General features: G+C 64.2%; 1 protein-coding gene across 2 annotated transcripts in view; it reads left to right on the plus strand.

Moving 5' to 3' along the window:
• Ncs1 (neuronal calcium sensor 1) overlaps positions 1 to 18,229 on the plus strand; it is a 34,752-nt gene extending 16,523 nt beyond the window's left edge. Inside the window, exons 2-8 of one of the 2 annotated variants that reach the window (XM_048344987.1) lie at positions 5,757 to 5,781; positions 13,368 to 13,506; positions 13,843 to 13,921; positions 14,718 to 14,806; positions 14,917 to 14,994; positions 16,131 to 16,232; positions 17,640 to 18,229. In XM_048344987.1, coding sequence (XP_048200944.1) covers positions 5,757 to 5,781; positions 13,368 to 13,506; positions 13,843 to 13,921; positions 14,718 to 14,806; positions 14,917 to 14,994; positions 16,131 to 16,229 — 509 coding nt within the window. In that variant the 3' untranslated portion in view covers positions 16,230 to 16,232; positions 17,640 to 18,229. Of the gene's footprint in view, positions 1 to 5,756; positions 5,782 to 13,367; positions 13,507 to 13,842; positions 13,922 to 14,717; positions 14,807 to 14,916; positions 14,995 to 16,130; positions 16,247 to 17,639 lie in introns of both variants that reach the window. The other variant, XM_048344977.1, reaches the window with a different exon arrangement.
• Positions 18,230 to 18,874: the final 645 nt, after the last annotated feature.

Here is an 18,874-nt window from a genome sequence, read left to right on the forward strand (position 1 = left end):
TGGATAGATGGATGGAGAGTCGAGTAGATGTGTGGATAGATGACAGGTGATGGATAGCTGTATGGATGGATGTTTGAGTGGATGGCTGAGTGGTGTAGATGGATGATGGTCGAGTGGATGGATGGATGATGGTCGAGTGGATGGATGGATGGTAGGATGGTTTGAGTGGATGGATGGATGGTTGAGTGGATGGATGGATGGATGAACATGTAAGGGCCACACCTGGAAGAATGCTCCCATCCTCTGGGCCTGGTGGAAGGCTGTTCTTTCTTCTGGGTGAACCTTCTCATTCTCTCCCAGGGAGCCCTTCTGCCCCCTCAGGATGGATTTGGGGGTCTACCTGAACCCTTCTTTATCTGTAACCCAGTGGCAACTGAATGGCTGAAACATCAGCGACTCGGAGGACCAGGACCCATCTGGGTCGCTGTTGCGCCTTCAGAACCCAGCCCAGGGTCTGGCCCATGAGTGTTGGGGGGCTCAGGGACTTCATTATTGGATGAACAGAAGGCTGAAGATCTTGTTTGTTCTTTCTGACCACCGCTGGGGGCGTGGGAGTTTACAGATGAGGAAAGTGAGGGCCAGGGAATTGTGCTCAGTTGCCCAAGGACGTTCAGGGTCCACAGAAGGACGCAGTTCGGAAGGTCCTCCCTGAAGAGCAGGCCAGCGGCTTCAGTGCCGTGGGAACTCCTGGGCAGGTGCTTGGCTTTGAGAGCAACCTGGAGGAACACCCCCCCCCATACCCACAGTCCCCTGAGGTCCTCAAGGGAGACAGAAGGTGGGGTTCACCTGCTTTGGGACCCACTGTTTTAGATTCTGAGGCTGGAGGGGAGAGATGACTTGAACCAGAGAGGAAACGGTGAACATTCGAGCATTGTATGGACGCATGAGAAACAGATGAGTCAGCCCGTCCAGGAACAAGGTGGGCAGGGGACTTGGCTCTCCTGAGAAAACGGCTGTTCATTATTATTTTGTTGGCCATGGGGCTTGAACTTGAGGCCCGGCTGCTGTCTCTGAGCTTTTCTGCTGATGGATAGTGCTCTACTGCTTTGCTGCTGGTTAATTGCAGATAAGAGTCTCACGGAGTTTCCTGCTTGGCTGCTATCAGATCTCAGCCTCCCGAGTAGCTGGGATTACAGTGTGAGCCACAGTGCCCAGTAGAAGGGCTGTGTCAGGTGGCCCTGTGGACCATGTATCATGTATCATCCATTCTGATATCGAATGTAGCAGGAGCTCAGCAAGCTCTTGCCACCATCTGGGGGTGCTGACCGGCCCCATCACCAGCTGAGCCCATTGGCCCTGGCTGGGGCGGCTGTCTAGGCATGACCTCTGACCCCCCAGTACCTCCTCCCCACCACTGACAGGGATCGTGGTGGGCCTCACTTCATCACTGGACGGGCGGCCCTGGAGGGCCCAGCCAGTGGAGCCCCAGAGGGAGACGGGACTGGACGTGGGATTTGAGTGAGCTGGGAGCTTGCTGCCTTAGTATCAGCTGACCCAGGCCCGGCCCTGCCAGCTGCGTTTAGGTCCTGGCATTTCATTAGCCCCGCCCCTGACACCAGCACGGCAGGGCAACACGCCAAGGCCCAGCGCGACCCACAGGACTGGGCTGTTCACCACCTGCACCGCCCCCCGCCGGCCCCAGGAGACAGAGGGTGCACCCCAGCGAGGGGACAGGGTGGCCCGGGCCCGCTCTATGCGAAAGCGCTTGGTGCAGAGATTGTGTAGCTCGCTCTGCCAGTCAGGGCTCAGAGTGGCAGCGGGCAGGCACCGGAGCCGGCCGCACAGAGCCGCCCAGCCCGTAGTTCACACAGCAAGGGCACCTGCTCCATTCCTGAAGCCAGGCCTCAGGAGTGGACGGACCTCCAGCCTGGGCCGCCCGGGCCGGGGCTCAGTCCCCGTCCTGCGGCCTCCGTGCCCAGGGACTCTCCTAGCTTGGGGTCACAGGCCGCCAGGACTCCGAGGGAGGCCGCTGGAGTCTGTGTGCCAGGGGCCGGGGTGAGCCAGGGCTGGGCGAGGGGGTCAGCTGGGGGACTGGGCTTGGGGTCCTGCTGCCTGACCTTGTGGGGCCCCGATGCTGTCCCGGGGCGAAGGGCTCAGCCCCACGGCAGCGGGAGGGGCAGGCAGGCCCACTCCCTCTTTCCTGTAGACTGCTGTGTGCCCAGCACCGGGCTGGCTGGCTGGCTGGCACCGCAGCCGTGGGTGGAAAGGAGCGCCGGCCAAGGGCTGCTGCCACGCCCGTGGGGGAGGGGAGGCGGCTGGGGAGGAGGCTGAGGGGGGGAGGGGCCCCAGCCCCAGGTTGCTGGCCAGGGCCAGCCCAGCCCAGCAGCGGGGGGGGGGGGGGGGGGGGGAGGGGGGTCCTGGCTTGGTAGCACTCAGGGAACTGGGAGGAGGGGGGAGGGGGTCTGGCGCACGCACGTGCTAATCATCGTGTGCGCTCCGCTTCTGCGTGTGCCGTCATGTCCTCTGCCCCATGGTGGGACTGTGGGGGTGAGCCGAACATCCCAAGCATTCGTGGTACATTGTGGGAAAGAGGTGAAGCTGGTCTCAGAACTCCACGCCCCCCCCCCCCCCAGCCCCTGTGAGGGAGCACCAGGCTTCCTGGGCTTCTAGAAGCCCAGCTGGGGTGGGGGAGGGGGTGGGAGTGACCCGGCGCCCCCCCTCCCCGCCAGCCCCGCCTCCCAGCGAGGCACTGGCAGTCTGTCTGGTTCACATCCGCCCCAGGGGGAGGGAGGGGGGGTCACTTCCATTCACAGATGGGAAACTGAGGCCCGGCTGTTGCCCCTGCAGGGGTTTTGCCTTCTTAGGGGTGGAGGTGGGGCTTTGTCTCTAGGGATGAGGGGGTGCAGGTGTCCCTTTGGGAGCTGTGCTGTTGCCACTGTGCCTGGAGGGGGGGCGGGGGGGGCCTTCCGGTCCCGCAGTGATGCACTGGGATGGGAGTTCCGGGGGCCACAGCAGGAGACGCAGAGACGTTGACAGCTGCAGGCGGTGGGGTGCGGTGGGCCCAGGGTGGGCAGGGGACCCTCTAGTTAGCAGGTAGCCTGGAGAAGGGGGTTTGTTTTGCTGCTGGGGTGGGGCTGGATAGGGCGGGACGAGGGGCCTGACCTGGGATGGGACGGGGGGGGGGGTGGTGGGAGCATCCAGAGGGGTGGGAACAGGGGCCCACAAGGGGCTGGCCGGCAAAGAGCGTGGCTCTCAGAGGAGGCCTAGCACTGGAGGTTGAGGCTGGTGGAGGCCAGTCAGTGACTAAGGGCGTGGGAATATACAGGACCCCAGCTTCAGTAATTGGGGGTCACTGGTGGCCAGGCCCAAGGCAGTGCTTCTGCCCCCCCCCCACCCAGGATCTTTTGCTAATGGGAGAGGGGAGGTCCCATCCTCCGTGCTGCAGCGCCCCCCTCCCCCTCCCCCCCCCCCCCCCCCCCCCCCCCCCCCCCCCCCCCCGCGCCGCCTGTTCCACTGTGTCGGAGTCGGCGAGCTTCAATCAGGAGAGGTATTTTGCTTTAGGGAAATGAAAATCAGACTCAACATTTATCCCGGGCTCCTGGGACCGGCGCTCATGTTCGCTCCTGGCAGCGGGCGCTGCGCGGAGGGGCGGAGGAGCCGCTGGGGCGCGGGAGCCCAGGCTGGCGGTGGCGGGGGCGGCTCTGGCCCTTGGGGGGGTGAAGTGGGTGCTTGGCCCTGTGCCCCTTCGCACCCCACCCCCTGGCTCTGCTAACCTAGGCACGGGAACCCCGAGGTCCCGAGAGGTTCAGTGCCTGCGAGTGGCTCTGCGAGCAAAAGAGCTCACGGGCTGCACGCAGGCCCTGAATTCAAGCCCCCACCGTTGGCATGGCGTGTGTCCCACCCAGGGGCACGCACGTGTGCGCGCACACACTCCCCAGGGAGGCCTGGCAGGTTGGATCTCCCGGCGGGTGTAGGAATGGCCGGCGCTGAGGGCTTGGCCGTGACCTTGGGTGGGTTTCCGGGCTGTCTCCCTGTCTCTCCCGGCTCGGCCTCCGCCCGGGCTTGGGACGGTGGCTGGTAGCAGGGGCCAGGATGGACACAAGCTTGCCTGCCCTGCACCTGAGCCTCCCTGCCTGGCTGGGCCCCCCGAGTCCCCCCACCTCTCTCCCTCCCAGCCGCTCCAAGGCTCCCGGAAGTTGGGGTTGCTGGCCAGGGGACCTCCAATTCACTGCTCGGAGCTGGGTAGGGCTTCGCTGACTCGTCTGGGGCCTTGTGCCTGCTTGCTGGTCACCCAGGGTTCTGGGGGGGGGGGGGGGGGAGAGACAGCCGTATCCCCTTCCCCCCTCCCGTGAGGACATGGTGGGGGAGGGAGAGGACTGAGAGGCCCTGGGGAAGCTGCTGGAGTCTTGTGGGGGAGGGGTCCATCTAGGGGGAGGTTGTGGGGGGAGGGCCAGCAGGGGCCGGTTGGAACTTGGAGCTCGGCACCCCAGGGGACCCCTCTGGTCGGGGAGACCAGCCTAAGCTCCACAGTGACCTGCCACTCAGCTCCTGCTGTAAGCCCCGTGATGCCACCCTTTGCCAAGGTCACTCAAGGTCGAGCAGCTTCTCACCTCCCTTGGGTGGGCAGGAGAGAGGGAGCTTTCTGGGGCACCCATCCTGGGCCTGGCGTTGGCCCTGGAGCCTGTGGCCCCTAAGCTCGGGCTGGGCGCTGACAAGTTCCAGCTTTCCCACGTCAGCCCGGGTCCCCCCGCCCCCCCGCCGGTCTCCCGTGTAGCTGGACTGGGCGGGCCACCCCACCTCCTCACCCCATGCCCCCTGGAGTACACTTTGGGCTACAGGCTCTTTGTGGTTATTGGGTTTTTGGGGTTTTTGCAGAACCTTCTCTTGAGAGTTTACATTCTTTCACAGTAGGTCTGACTTTCCAGGAAACTGGGACCACCCCTGTCATGCCTCTAGCTGGGGGCAGGAGGGGGGCCCAGGTCTCTGGGAGCTCGCCCAGGGGCTCTGATTCCCCAGACCAGAGTTCTGAGGCCCCTTCTGCTGAATCCTTGCTTCCCGGCCTCAGTTTCTCCATCTGGAGCCAGGGCCAAGTAGTACTGCCCTCCTGGGGGCAGCCGAGCCGAAACGCAACAGGCCCGCCCTTCTGTTCTCTGGGAAGAGATTCCAGATCTTTCCACCTGACCTCTCTACCTCATGCCCGCTTCCTGCCCATCCATCATTCATGCATTCCTTCATCCCACAAGTCTGTGTGGGAGCTCACTCCATCCTCCCGCTTTACTGAGTTCCAGAACCCGCCATGTCCATTAGGACAGCTCCCTGTGGCTGATTGGCGGGTGGGGAAACTGAGGCAGGGGCATGAAAGGGGAGAGCGTGGCCTGGGACCTGGTTTGATGTCCTCGGTCGGTAGAGAACTTGAACGGATTCAGGACTCTCCAGGAAGGACGTTCCGTCCAGTTGGCGTTCCCGTACAGGAGGCGGTGGGGCTTGGCTCCAGCGTCTGCCATTCTCACGACTCTTCTGTGTGGCTCCCGCCACATCCTTCCCAGGGGAGAGCTTGGAATGTCCCCCAAGGGGGCTGGGGGGGCTGCTGGGCCGGGAGGGGCTTGCCCGGGGCTGGCATAGGGTGCCCGGGTGAGCTGGGAGGGTGTCAGGCTCCATCAGGGCCCCGGGGCAGGGAGCCCAGCTGAGACCGTTGACCAGGCTCCACTTCCTGCAGATTGGTACCTGGCGGGGGGGGGGGAGGGAGGGAGGGGGCCCCCAGGGAGCCCGCACCCCCGGGACCCCCAGCTAAACACTGCCTGTCTTTTCTCTTGCAGTCACCGAGAAGGAGGTCCAGCAGTGGTGAGTAGCGGCTGCGCCCTCACTCCTGGGCGGGTGTGGGAGGGAGGGTGGGCGGGACTGCACAGCCCTGGGGCCCCCCGAGATCCACTCTTTTTTTTTTTTCCTGCCAGTATCAGGATTTGAACTTAGGCCTTATGTGCTCCTTTCTTCCTTCCTTCTTTCCTTCCTTCCTTCCTTCCTTCTTTCCTTCCTTCCTTCCATTCCTCCCTTCCCCCCCCCCTCTCTCTCTCTCATCAGTCCTGGGGCTTGAACTCAGAGCCTGAGCACTGTCCCTGGCTTCCTTTTGCTCAAAGCTAACACTCTACCTCTTGAGCCACAGCGCCCCTTCTGGCTTTTTCAGTGTATGTGGTGCTGAGGAGTCGAACCCAGGGCTTCATGCGTGCTAGACAAGACTCTACCACTAAGTCACATTCCCAGCCCCGCTCTCTCCCCCCTTTTTTTTTTCTCAAGGCTGGTGTTCTACCACTTGAACCATACCTCTACTTCTAGCTTTTTGCTGATTGGGATAAGAGTCTTGTAGATGTGTCTGCCCTGGCTGACTCCAAACCTTGATCCTCAGATCTCAGCCTCCTGAGTAGCTAGGAGCCACCCCACCCTGCCCTCATTCACCCCAAAATGATGGAATACCCTAGAGTAAGGGTGACATGTGGGGTTCTACTTGATGCCAGCTCTGAGCAGTCTGCAGTGGCTGCCCTGGATGCCGTGTTAAGGATGGAGTCTGGGGCGTAGGTCTTGGAGCAGTGGAAGTGTAACAGTGAGGGATTAGTGAGGTCTGGATAGATTAGTGATGTCTGCCCCGGGCCTGAGGGTGGGAGATGGCATCGTGTCTGCCGCTGTGCTGGTGGAGCTGATGGCAAGACGCCCCTGCAGGGTGGTCGGAGCTGGGGGGGGGGGGGGGGGGTGAGAAGGTGAGGCCTTCTAGTGTGTGGGGGACAGGCCCGGCTCCTTCCGAGGCTGCTCCTAACACCCCCACGTCAGCCTGCGCTGCAGAAGGGCAGAGCTGGAGCCGGCCTGCCAACCTCTGCTGCTCTTCCTGGGGCTCTGGGTGAGCTGGCTGAGCCCTGGCAGGGGTACGGAGGTCAGGGATAGCAGAGGCCCCCCACCCCCATCCCTGGACCTGCTCACGGCGTGCATTTCCTCCTCCCCCACCTTCTCCAAGAAATCTTCCAGAAATACCTGAGCCCTGGCCCTTGCAGCCCCTTCCTCCCGGGATGGCTAGCCAGCCTTCCTTCCTGAGCCGCCTGGGCTCCTCCGCCCCAGGGCTGGGCCTAAGCTGCCCCCTTCGGGGCTCTGTGTGAATCCCCCAATCCCCACCGCGGCCAGCAGACGCCTTACAGCGAAACCCCGGCTTTGCCAGGAGTCTGCACAGGGGTGAAGTTCTCACCCTGGCGTGATTATGTGTCACAACCCCCACCCAGTCCAGTTCAGTTTGACCCTCTGGCCCTCTGCGGGTGGGGGTGGGGGGGCTTCTCCGCCCTTTGCCCTGCTCCCAGCCAGCCGAACCCCTGCGGCTCCCAGAACTCACCTCCATCTGTGCAGTTCCTCCAGCCTCTGCTCCAGGCCTGGAGCCTCCTCCCTCACCTCTGTCACCTCCGCCCCCTGGCTTGACCTCTGCTCGGCTGTGTCTCCATGAGGACCCCCCTCCCCCCCGGGTGGCCATGAGTGGCGGAGGCCCTGGGAGGCCCCTGCTCCTGGTCTGGGACCCCGGCTTGTGATGCTCCTCACCCCGGCGGGGTTGTCCTTAAAGAGCTCCTGAAGTGAGCCTTTTCCTCCAGGAAGGGCCAGGGGCTCTGCTTTATTTCATTTTGGCGGTACCTTTGAGAGCAGGGGACGGTCCACGTCACCCGCGCCCACTCTGCTGTGACGTTCTGGTTGGGTCACCCCCCACCCCGCCCCGAGGGCTCTGCAGGACCTGAGTGAAGCGTGGTGTCTCCCGGCCTCTCTCCCCTCCCGGGTCCGTAGCAGACATCAGTCGTGATCGCTGACCGGAGCTGATTGCTCATCTGACCGAAACCCTCGGTAGCACAAAGCTGTCCCACGGAACTGTTGCGTTAGGGGCTAGCCACCGGCCCCCACTGTCCCCCGACCTTTGCGCAGGAAGCCAGTGCGCCGAGCACCCCAGAAGGCCCCTCTGTGCTCTTGGATCCCGTTCTGACAAATTCTGGGGGGGCACCAGCAGCTGGGGTTATCGACCAGTGCCAACCTCTGCCTGGGAGAAGAGGAGGGGAGGGTCGCCAAGGCTCCGAGGGGGGAATGCCAGGGCGCCGGGCTATTCTCCCCACTGACAAGACCCTGGTCGTCCTCCCTCCCTCCCTCCTTCCTTCCCTCCCTCCCTCCCTCCCTCCCTCTGTCTCTGTGTCTCTCTCCAACACTAGCATTTGAACTTGGGACTTAAAACTAGCTCGGCAGTAGCTCTACCCTTTGAGTCACATCCTTCTTGCTTTGATTATTTCTGCAGTAAGAACCCCCCCCCGCCCCAACCCGCCTGGACTGCACTTGCGTTTATTTCTGTTATTCTTCTCACCATCGCTGGATGACAGCAGTGGCCCCATAGCCAGCCATCTCTGTTGAGTTTGGGTCCCATGAAATTCTTCCCCTGGGCTGGCCTTGAACCTCGATCCTCGGATCTCAGTCTCCTGAGTAGCTGGGAATCCACGCTTGAGCCACCGTGTCCGCTCTCGCTCTCTGTCTTTCCCTCCCTTCCTCCCTCCTCCCCTCCCTCCCTCTCCTTTACCACGGTGGCAGCTCCTCTTCTGCCGCCCATCCCTCCTCGCCTCCCATCTGGGTGAGGACATCCCCGCAGGGCTGAGATCCCTGACCCCCCCGGCTCCCTGCCTCTTACTCCCCTCACTTGGGGATGGGGCTGGGTGGGCTGCACGCCCTTTGTGGCCCCTTCATGGCCCCCCACTACATTCAGGATGGGGCCCAGCTCTTACCTGGCCCTCAGGTGCCTCCGGCCTCTGACCTCGCCCTCACCCAGGCCACGCCCACCCATCTTCCGGGGGCCTGGAGGCGGTGGGGGGGTTCATTGCCCCCTGGAGAGGCGGAGGCAGAGCTTGGAGAAGGAGGTGGGGTGGGCAGGGTGGGCAGGTGTGTTGGGGGACTTGTTCCCTCCTGTGTTTTCCACTGCCCCCGCTCGTCTTAATTGCTTTATTATTTGTGTTGCAACCACATCTCCCCGCAGCAGCATTGCAACAGAAGCCGTGGGCGGACGCACGGGGCCAGCTGGGGAGGGGGCGGTCCCCTCCTCCCGGGCTCCCTGGGGGCAGGTGGCCCGCCCTGCCCTGCCACCAGCAGCACCCCGCGACCGCCAAGGCATGCCCGCGTCTGCGGAGGAGTGAGCTCAGAGAGGTTGTAGCGGCTTGCTTGGGCCACACAGCTCTGGGGCCTGTGTGTACAGATCTACACGTGCGTGTGTGTGTGTGCCCACACGTGTGTGTGTGTGTGTGTGTGTGTGTGAGAGAGAGAGAGAGAGAGATCAGGGCCCTGCGCGCTCCTCCTCCATGGCCCAGGGTTCTGGGGCTCAGACCTGCTGGTGTTCTGCTCAGGGCGAGCTGCCAGGCTGCCGGCGTGAGGAAGGGAGAGGAGGGGGCTCGTCCTGGCCACGGGGGGGGGGGGGCTCAGCCCCTCGCGGCCCGGTGCCTGGGTGCAGCCGCGTGACGCATTAGCGTCTGTCCAGCCGGCAGCTATTTCCTGCCTTCCGCGGGCACAGAGCAGCTGGCAAATTATGCTTGGCACCGAGGGGCACATGGGCCAGGAGCGGGGGTTCTGTGCACACTCGAGGCCCAGGCCGTGTGGGGACAGGCTCAGTCCCCCGTGCGCCCTGGAGAACAGCCACCCGGCTAGGGCGTCACGGTGGAGGGGGGACCGTAGGTGGAGTTTCCAGGGGTGGGGGGCTCACTGGACTGCCGCTGCTGGGACGTTGGGAGAAGGGGCGGGAGGCCCCGTGGTCACCCGCGGCCCGAGGCACTAAGGGAGAGTGGCCCGGAAGTGCCCGGGGCAGGACAGGGGTCAGCGCTAGGAAGCCCTTGCAGGCCAGGGCGGTTCGCATATGGGGACAATCGGGGGGCCCTCCCCCTCCTTCCCACAGGGGACCCACGGAGGTCGTGCGCCCCCCGGCAGGGCACCGAGGGCCTGCCCACACTCCCCGCCCGGGCCCCGTGTGCAGTGAGCCTGCGGCTACCGGAGGTTGCTCTCCTACCGGCGCTCCAGCCTAAGCTGGGTCTCCTGGCCCTTGCACTTGGGGTGCAGAATCCAGCGACGCTGCCAGAAAGAGCTAAAAAGAAGGCCCCTAGGTGGGGGGGCGGCTTCAGGTCCCCACTGGTGGCTCCAGGGGTGCAGAGACAAGCCGGAAGAAGGGGACCCCCTCCCCCCAATCCCAGCTCCATCCTGGCTGGCCAGCAGCTTTGCTCTGTGGTGTGCACGGAGAAGGCCGAGAGCAGGACAGGGCGCTCCCGGCCCCGGGCGCAGCTGCCACCCCGGAGATGCTGCCAGAGGGCGCGGAGGGAGCCCAGCCCGGAGAGGTGTGCCAGGGACAGCCTGCTGCAGGCGCAGGAAGTGTGGGCCAAGCCCAGGAAGTCGCCGCACGCAGGCCTGGGCTGGGTGGGGCAGCCTTCCCAGCCTCAGTTTCCCCGTCTGTACAGTGGGCTCCGAGGCGGAGGCTGGGGGAGGCTGGGCCGGTGGGAATCTGACCTGGGCGGGGGGTGGGGGGGGGGGTGATGGGGAGAGAGGGCGGGGAGGGGCGGGCGCCTGGTCTCCATCTCCCCGGCTTCCTGGGGCTAAGCTCCTGGGCGGAATCTGATCTGTTGCCCGATGGCTGCCGTGGGCCGGGTTGGGCCGCGCGCCCGCCCAGGGTGCCCGCAGCTTTCTAGGGGTCCCAGGCTGCCGCCCTGGCCTCAGGGCACAGGTCAGGGGGCGCCGAAGGCCTGGGGGCCTCTGTAGTGCCAGGACGCCCCCCTCCCCCACCCCTCCCCTCCAGCCTGGGCAGGTGCCCGCCTCCAGCTCGGGATGACAAGCAGCAGCGTGTTACATAATGTTTGGGTACAGCTGAATGGGGGTGGTGCAGCGTGTCTTCCCCCCGGGGAGGCCAGGAGGCTGGAGCCCCCCCCCGTCCCCGCCCCCCCGGCCCGAGGCTCACTTGCTGTGTGACCTTGAGCCCGTCTCTCCCTCTCTGCGCCTCCGCGTCTTATACGTGTACCCAAGTGGTTTTGTTGGCCGTCATCCTAGGGCGGAGGGCTCTGGGGGACCCTGTTCCGTGGATCCTGTCCCGGGATGAGGAGAGGCGGCCTGGGGTTGTGCTCGCTGAGGGCCGTGCTCGGGGCCACCTGAGGGGCTGGGGGGCTGTCACAGCGGGAATCGCAGCACCGAGGGGCCCGGGGCAGGGCGGGGTGGGGGGGGCTCAGGAGCAGGGGTGGCCCCTGGGCCTCAGATCCGGGGTACGTGGCATGACCCTTGCTAACGTCATCGGGAAAGCGTGGGCCCCCCCCCCCAGGACTGCTGGAGTAGGTGGCCGGTAGCCAGGACGCCGGGGGGGGGGCGGGGGGGGGCTGGTGCGTGGGGAATGGCCGCGAGAGGCGTGGCCTGGCACTTCCAGCCCAGCGGGCGGAGCAGGCGCGGGTGGAGGCCGGAGGAGGACAGGGAGGGCGGTGAGGACCGAACTGGCCACCCGGGCTTCTGGGTAAAGGGCTTGGGGGTGGAGCTGGGCTAGGAGGGGCGAGTGGGTGGGGCGGTGGTGGGCGCGGCCTGTGGGCTCCCTGCTGGTGGGGCGGGGCCTCAGGGACAGGGCGGGGCTTCGCTGGGAGGGGGCACTGCAGCCCCCCCCCCTTCCCGGCTGCCCGGTTGGTGCCCCTCCCTCCTGGGGATGAGCCCCAGGGAGCTCTGGTCTCTTCTGTCCTTAGGCTTCTTGGGTTTGATTGGCTTCTCTTGCTTGCTTGTCTCGGTTGCTGTACTGGAGAGTGGACGCAGGGCCTCACCAGCCTGGGCCGGGCCCATTGAGGGGGGGGAGTGGGTAGCAACTGAATTAGAACTCAGGACTTGCCCTCGCCGGGCAGGTGTTCTACCACTTGAGCCACGTCGCCGACACTTTTCAGGCAAGGTGTCACCTTTTTGCACAGAGTTGGCTTCAAACCTTAATCAATCACCCTACCTAGACTCCCACCGTCGCTGGGACTACAGACCCACACACCAGGCCTGGCTTGCTTGTTGGGATGGGGCCTTGCTAACTTTGCCCGGGTTCACCTCACACCGTGACTGGTCTTTATCGTTTCCAAACCTTTGTGGGTCCCTGGCGTGGCGCACGCCATGCTTGGAAGTTGGAGCAGTGGTGGGGACACCCTGCTCTCTGTCTCCCACAGGGGTCTGTCTGGTGAGAGCAGGGTGGCAGCACCAGGTACACACTCCCCCCCCCTACCCCCTACCCTGGCCTGGGGCCCTGGAAGCCTGAGCCAGGCTTTGTCCCCAGCCTCGAGGAAGAGGCAGCTCTGAGGGCCCGAGCTCGGTCTGGGCCTGCTTTCTGCTGCGGGAGGGGCCGAAAGCCACAGGCCTGGGGTCAGGGCCCCTCCCCCTACTGTGTCCCCCTCCCCCCACTATGCCCCCCGCTTGCAGCCCCAGGAGCTGGCAGAGGCCGGGGGGAGTCTGGCTGGGCAGGGGACAGGAGATGCAGGGCTGTCACGGAGGCCTCTGGTGGCCTCAGTGGGCTTGGGCTGGTGGGGGTCTTGTCCAGTGCTCAGGATAGCACGTCTCTGACTTTCTGGGGTGGTCACCAAGGAAGAGAAGGGACAGGGGGGAGAGGACGGGAGAGGACAGAGGTCACTGCCCCCTCCCCCCTCCTTGTGTTGGTGTCAAGCAACACACACTTGGCCTTGCTCGACCGGAGGTGATGCCGGTGGTTTGATTGCAGTACCAGGCGGAAGCCAGGCCCTGGGTCTCCTGTCTAGATCTCGGCCTGCCAGCCACGCCCCCTGCCTAGTAGCTGGGTGGGGACTTTCCTGGGGTTACAGGCACCATGTCACCCCGTTCCAACAAGATGGATGTTAACGGCATTGCTTTTTGTGGATGCAGAAACTGGAGCTCACCCCGTCGGTGGCCTGAGCCACTCAGGAGGTGCTCCCAGAGGGACTGGGGGGATCCAGGGCTTCTTTCAAGAGCACAGCTTCAGTCTCCTCCCTCCCCCCCTAGCCCCCATCCCCCATCTCAGGGACTGACTCCAAGGGCTCCCCAGAATCTGATGGGGCTTGAACTCAGGGCCTGGGCACTGTCTCTGAGCCTCTTTGTGCTCAAGGCTGGTGCTCTACCACTTGAGCCACAGCGCCACTTGTGGCTTTTTGTGGTGGATTGGAGGAAAGCCTCTCTTAGACTTTCTCGCCCAGGCTGGCTTTGAACCGCGATCCTCAGACCTCAGCCTCCTCCCGAGTGGCGGAGATTACAGGCGGGAGCCCCAGGCTGGGCTTGGTGACGGCCTGTGTGACAGCCAGGCTCAGAGAGGTGGAGTCACCCGCCCAAGGCCACGGAGCCAGTGTTGTGCCGGGCCGCCATGGGGGGCTGCGGTGGGCGCTGACGGCGGGTGACGGCCCCTCTGCCCTCCCCAGGTACAAGGGCTTCATCAAGGACTGCCCCAGCGGGCAGCTGGACGCCGCGGGCTTCCAGAAGATCTACAAGCAGTTCTTCCCCTTCGGGGACCCCACCAAGTTCGCCACCTTCGTTTTCAACGTCTTTGATGAAAACAAGGTGAGCTGGGGGGGGGGGAGGGGTAAGGGTGGGCCCAGTGGGTGGGCCCCTCCCTCCCCCACAGGGAACTGCCGCAGAGACGCCACGCCCACGTGCCCACCCCTGCCGGGCCACGCCCCTGGCCACGCCCCGGCCCCAGGGACTTCCGGCCCTTTCTCCAGCAGCAGCGGTGGTGTCCGCCTCCCAGCCTCACCCGTCCTCCCCCTCCTGAGCCTCCCCTCCCCCTCTTTCCTGCCCCCTGCCTGAGCCAGCCGCTGGCTGCCCCCCCCCTTCGAGGCCCAGCTGGACCGGGTCCCAGCGCCGCCCCCCCCCCCCCCCCCCGCCCTGTCTCCCCAGGACGGGCGGATCGAGTTCTCCGAGTTCATCCAGGCGCTGTCGGTGACCTCCAGGGGGACCCTGGACGAGAAGCTGAGGTGTAAGTCCTGCCGGGGGGCAGCTCGGCCGCACTGGCCACCGCTAGCACGTGGGGGTTTGCCTGTGGAGGCCAGGGCCCCTCCCCCGCCCCACGTGGCTTCGGGCAGGCGGGCAGCGCCCCAGGGCGCAGGGCTCCCTCAGTGCGGGGGGGGGGGGGGGCACAGGCAGGCACGGACGCGGAGCAGAGGCCTCCCGGGATCAGCTCGGTGTTGGATCCCCCCCACCTTTTTCTTTACTGTGCCAATACTGGGGCTTGAACTCCGAGACGCATGGCCTTTTCAGTCAAGGCTGGTGCTCCACCGCTTGAGCCACGGCTCTGCTCCCAGCTTTTTGGTGGTCACTTGGAGATGGTTCCACAGACTTTTTCTTCTTTTTGGCCAGGCTGGCCTTGAACCACAATCCTCCCATCTCAGCCTCCTAAGCAGCTAGGATTATAGGCCCGAGCTGCCCGGGCCGGGTTTGCAGGCTAGGCGAGTGCCGGTCTCCACTGTGGCTCCCCAGCCCTTGTTTTGGTTTTGGTGTGGGCTTTTTAAAGCCGATTTCCCATTCTTTTTACTTTTGAGAGGGTCTCACTAGAGAGCTGAGGCTGGCCTTGAACTTACAATTCTCCTGCCCAGGATGCTGGGATTACTGGCTCCCCGTCCCCCCTGGCCCCCCGCCCCCTGCCCACCGTCCGCGTTTGGCTTTCCCTTGTCCTGGTGTGTGCAGGTGGACTCCCACTTCCGGCTGCCGTGGGGAGGGGGGGAGGGGGAGCCGGGCCTAGGCGTCCGGGTCACCCCCGCGCTGGCTGCCCACAGGGGCCTTCAAGCTCTATGACTTGGACAACGACGGCTACATCACCAGGAATGAGATGCTGGACATCGTGGACGCCATTTACCAGATGGTGGTGAGCGTGGGGGGGGCGGCGTGGGGGGGCGGCCCGGGCGGCTGGGTGGACGCGGGGGCTGGGCAGGGAGTGGGGTGGAGCTCCGGCCCAGCCCCGTGGTCCCCCGGCAGGGAAACACCGTGGAGCTCCCAGAGGAGGAGAACACACCGGAGAAGAGGGTGGACCGGATCTTCGCCATGATGGACAAGGTGAGGGGGGTGGGGGGGAGGGCTGGTCCTGAGGGGAGGGAGTTGGGGGGGGGCAGCAGGCACCCTCCTCTCCGGGAGATCCCATCACAAGATCTCATCTCACTGACGCCCCCTACCCCCCCCCCCCCGCCACACCCTGCCTAAGAAAAGGGAGGCTACATATTTGGGGATGGAGCTAGATATGTGCGGCAATACTCCTTCCCACTGGAAGGAGGAGGGGCAAGAAGGACCCCCTTTTCCTGGAGCTCATGGACCCCGGGTTAAGGAACCTCTTTTTCTCTCCGTTCCGCCAGTACTGGGGCTGGAACCCAGCACTCTTTGGGCCCCTTCGGCTGCCTCCCACCCCCAGCATTTTGACTTGCTTTTTGTTGTTGTTGTCCATTGTGGGGCTTGAACTCGGGGCCTGGGCGCCATCCCTGCGCTCTTCAGCTCAAGGCTCGCGCTCTGCCTCTGGAGCCACGGCGCCGCTTCCGGTTTTCTGGCGGTTCATCGGAGATGAGAGTCTCACGGACTTTCCTGCCTGGGTTGGCTTTGAACCACCATCCCGAGGTCTCAGCCTCCTGGGTAGTCAGGATGACAGGCGGGAGCCGGCGGTGCCCGGCTTGATTTGCATTTTGTTTGTGATCATTTGCCTTGATCATTTTGCCTGAAGGGCCTCAAACTCACTCTCCTAACCCTGCCTCTACCCTCCCTGGCTAGCAGAACCGTCTAAAGTTGAACTTTGAGATCCCAGTGGTGCGGAGACCCGAAGTCCCGCGCCTGCGACTAGAGTGCAGATCACCGGGACCCGGGGCTTCCACGCACGCTGGGTGGACATAGGCAGAGCCCCCAAAAGGCTTTAAGACACCCTAGCTAGGAACCCCGTCATTCCCTGGCCTCTTGGGGTTCAGGGACGTGGGAGGAGATCCTGACCGGAGCCGCCCCCTCCCCCAGGAGACCCACTGAAAGCTCCTTGGTGACCCCGACCCGGGCCTGGGATCCCTGGGGACCACTGGGTGCGGTCAGTGCCCCCCCCCCCCCACAATGCACCCAGAGAAACGTGTGCGGCTCCTAGTGCCCGGGGGGCTGACCACGGGAGAGAGTGACGGGGATGGGGTTTCCGGGCCCCCGCTCAGCTGCCCCCCCCCACCTTACAGAACGCCGACGGGAAGCTGACGCTGCAGGAGTTCCAAGAAGGCTCCAAGGCGGACCCCTCCATCGTGCAGGCGCTGTCGCTGTACGACGGGCTGGTATAGTGCAGGCCTGCGCCGGGGTGAGTGCGGGAGCCCCGGGGCCCGGGGGAGAGCCCCCCCTCCCCCCCGTCCACCCAGGACGGTCAGCCGGGCGCCTGCGTGGCGGGGGCCCGCGGAGTGTGCACCCCACCACCCAGCTCCAGCTCCAGGCCCCCCGAGTTCATCTTTCTACGCCCACATTTGGCCCAGAGGCCTGAATGAAAGTCGGGCTTCCCGGACTGAAGACCCCGACTCCATTTTCATCCGGGCTCTAAAGTGCTTAGACCAGAGGCCCCGCCTCCATGCCCCCCTCCACTCCCCCGCTTCCTGCACGGCCCTTCTGTGTTTATACGTAATTCTCTGCTTTCTGTCTTCGCCAAACTCCGGGCCCAGCCCCGGGTTCCCCGTGGAACTCGGTCCTCTCTTTCTGAGTCCCGAGTCACGTGATTGCCATGGCTGAGCTTTCCGGGGGGAGGGGGTGGGGGATGGCCCCACCCCCCACCCCTGCAGGACTTTTCCTACACCCCGTCCAGGGCTCCTAACGTAGATAAATGACTGTATGTATTGTCAACTTATCCAGGGACCCAGAGTCCGCTTATTTACTTATTTATTTTCTGCCAGTCCTGGGGCTTGAACTCAGGACCTGAGCACGGTCCCTGCGTTTCTTTGGCTCAAGGCTAGCACTCTGCCACTTGAGCCGCAGCGCCACTTCTGGCCTTTTTGTATATATGTGGTGTTGGGGAATCGAACCCAGGGCCTTAGCTACATTCCCAGCCCCCGTCTTTGAGTTTCGAATCCACATTTCCTTCTGTGTCGTGACGGGTAAGGCCGGACGTTTCACTACCAGTGTAAGAAATACCACGATCAGATCGGGGCTGCAGCTGCCCGTCTGCCTTCCCCCCCAAACGGCGGCCATTTCTTCGTGTGGGTCACGTTCAAAATCCTCCCTCCTAGCGATGACAAGATAGGCCTCCCGTTTCGCTCTCTGCCTCTGTCCCTGCGGAGGGGGGGGAGGGCCCAGCGGAGTGGCTCACAGGAAGTAGACGAGAGACACAGGAAGAGCCAGGGCCAATGGAACCCCCAGGACCCGCCCCCAGGACCCACTTCCTCCTGCCAGGCTCCTCCTCCTGCCTGTCAGGGAGGGATCAAACCATCCTTGAGGTCCAATGCTGCCTGGGCGCCTGGCCCGTCTCTAGGTGATCCACCGCTAGTTCAGATTCACCACCACGGCAGGGCACCGGTGGCTCATGCCTATCATCCCAGCTACTCGTGGGGTTCGAAGCCAGCCCAGGCAGGGAAGTCCGTGGGACCCCCCCAGAAAGCTCAGGAACAGCACCAGGCCCCGAGTTCGAGCACACACTTAACCATGACCTCGCCGGGCCCTCCGGCAGCCCTGACCTCCTCTCCCCACCCCCCCCCCCACTGTCTCCCGCAGACGCCTGGGAACCGACTCCTCCCACGCCACGAGGCCGTCTCTGCCAACCGGCCCCCCCCCCCCGCACCCACCCGCCCTCCTCCCCGCACCCACCTGCCACCCGAAGCCGCCGGCTCCCATTGCTAACAACCTCCGCTCGTCTGGACCGGACACACCGCAGCAGGAAAGCCTCCAGCCCTCTGCAGAACCGAGGAGGTGGCCGCTCCTCCCGCCTCCTGCCGTCCTACACGCGCGCGCTTTTTTGTTTTGTTTTTTTTTTCTTATTTCAAATGGATATTTTAAAAGAGAACAAAACAAAACTACCTTCCTGTTCTGGAAGATTCTGACCACTGAGGAGAAAGAAAGCTTTGGGGACTCAGAGGACTCTGCTGCTGCTGCTGCTGCTGCCTGGGCTCTTGCGGCGATGGCCGGAGCTGCGGCAGCCCGGTTGTCACTCTTTCTCTCAGTCCATCCTTCAGCGGCGTGCCCACAGACGTGGTTAGGATGGTTCAAGAGGAGAATTATTTTTGGTGACGACAGTATTGTGCTTTTCCTGGGGGGAAAGTGAGGTTTTTTTTTTTTTATATTCATATATAACTGATATCGTTTATTTATTGGTTGTTAACTGTTGCTGCTGCCTCCTGTGTCTGAAGCTCCCAGGATGTGGGGGGGCCTCCGGTTTACATGTGTGCATTCTGACCCACCTGCCCACCTTGCTTGGGAGGACGGTGGCCTGCAGTGGCCATAAAGCCAAAAACATTTTTCCTCTCCCTTTCCCCCACCTCCCTCCCTAGACACTTTTGCTATTTAGAGGAGAGAGGGGTGGGGTCTGGGAATGGCGCATGTACAGCGGCCGCCTTCCCCCCCCCCCCCCCCGCCCTCTGCCCTCCTCTGGGTGGGGGAAGGGGTGGCATCTTTTTTTTTTTCCAAGGACAAATAGGGGGCATTTGGCCGCCGCCTTGGCAGCAGGGGGCAGATGCGGGGGATCCTGCCCCCTCCTGCTGACCCAGGGGTAAACGTTGCCCCCGGCTCTTCCCCGCTGCTGTCCCCTGCATGCGCCCGGTCCCCTCCCCTCGGATCTGGGGACAGGCCTCCAGCGCCCCCCCCCCTCCAGCCAGCCCTGCTCCCCCGCGACACCTCGAGCGGGCAGCCAGGGGCCGCAGTGCCCTCGGGGACTGGCACGTCCACGCGAGTCGCTGGCTAGAACGCTTGGCCAGCTGGAGAGAGGGGTCCCCCCCCACCCCGGCCCCAGCAG

This window comes from Perognathus longimembris, chromosome 1 (assembly GCF_023159225.1).
Source record: "Perognathus longimembris pacificus isolate PPM17 chromosome 1, ASM2315922v1, whole genome shotgun sequence".
NCBI classification, from domain to species: Eukaryota; Metazoa; Chordata; class Mammalia; order Rodentia; family Heteromyidae; genus Perognathus; species Perognathus longimembris.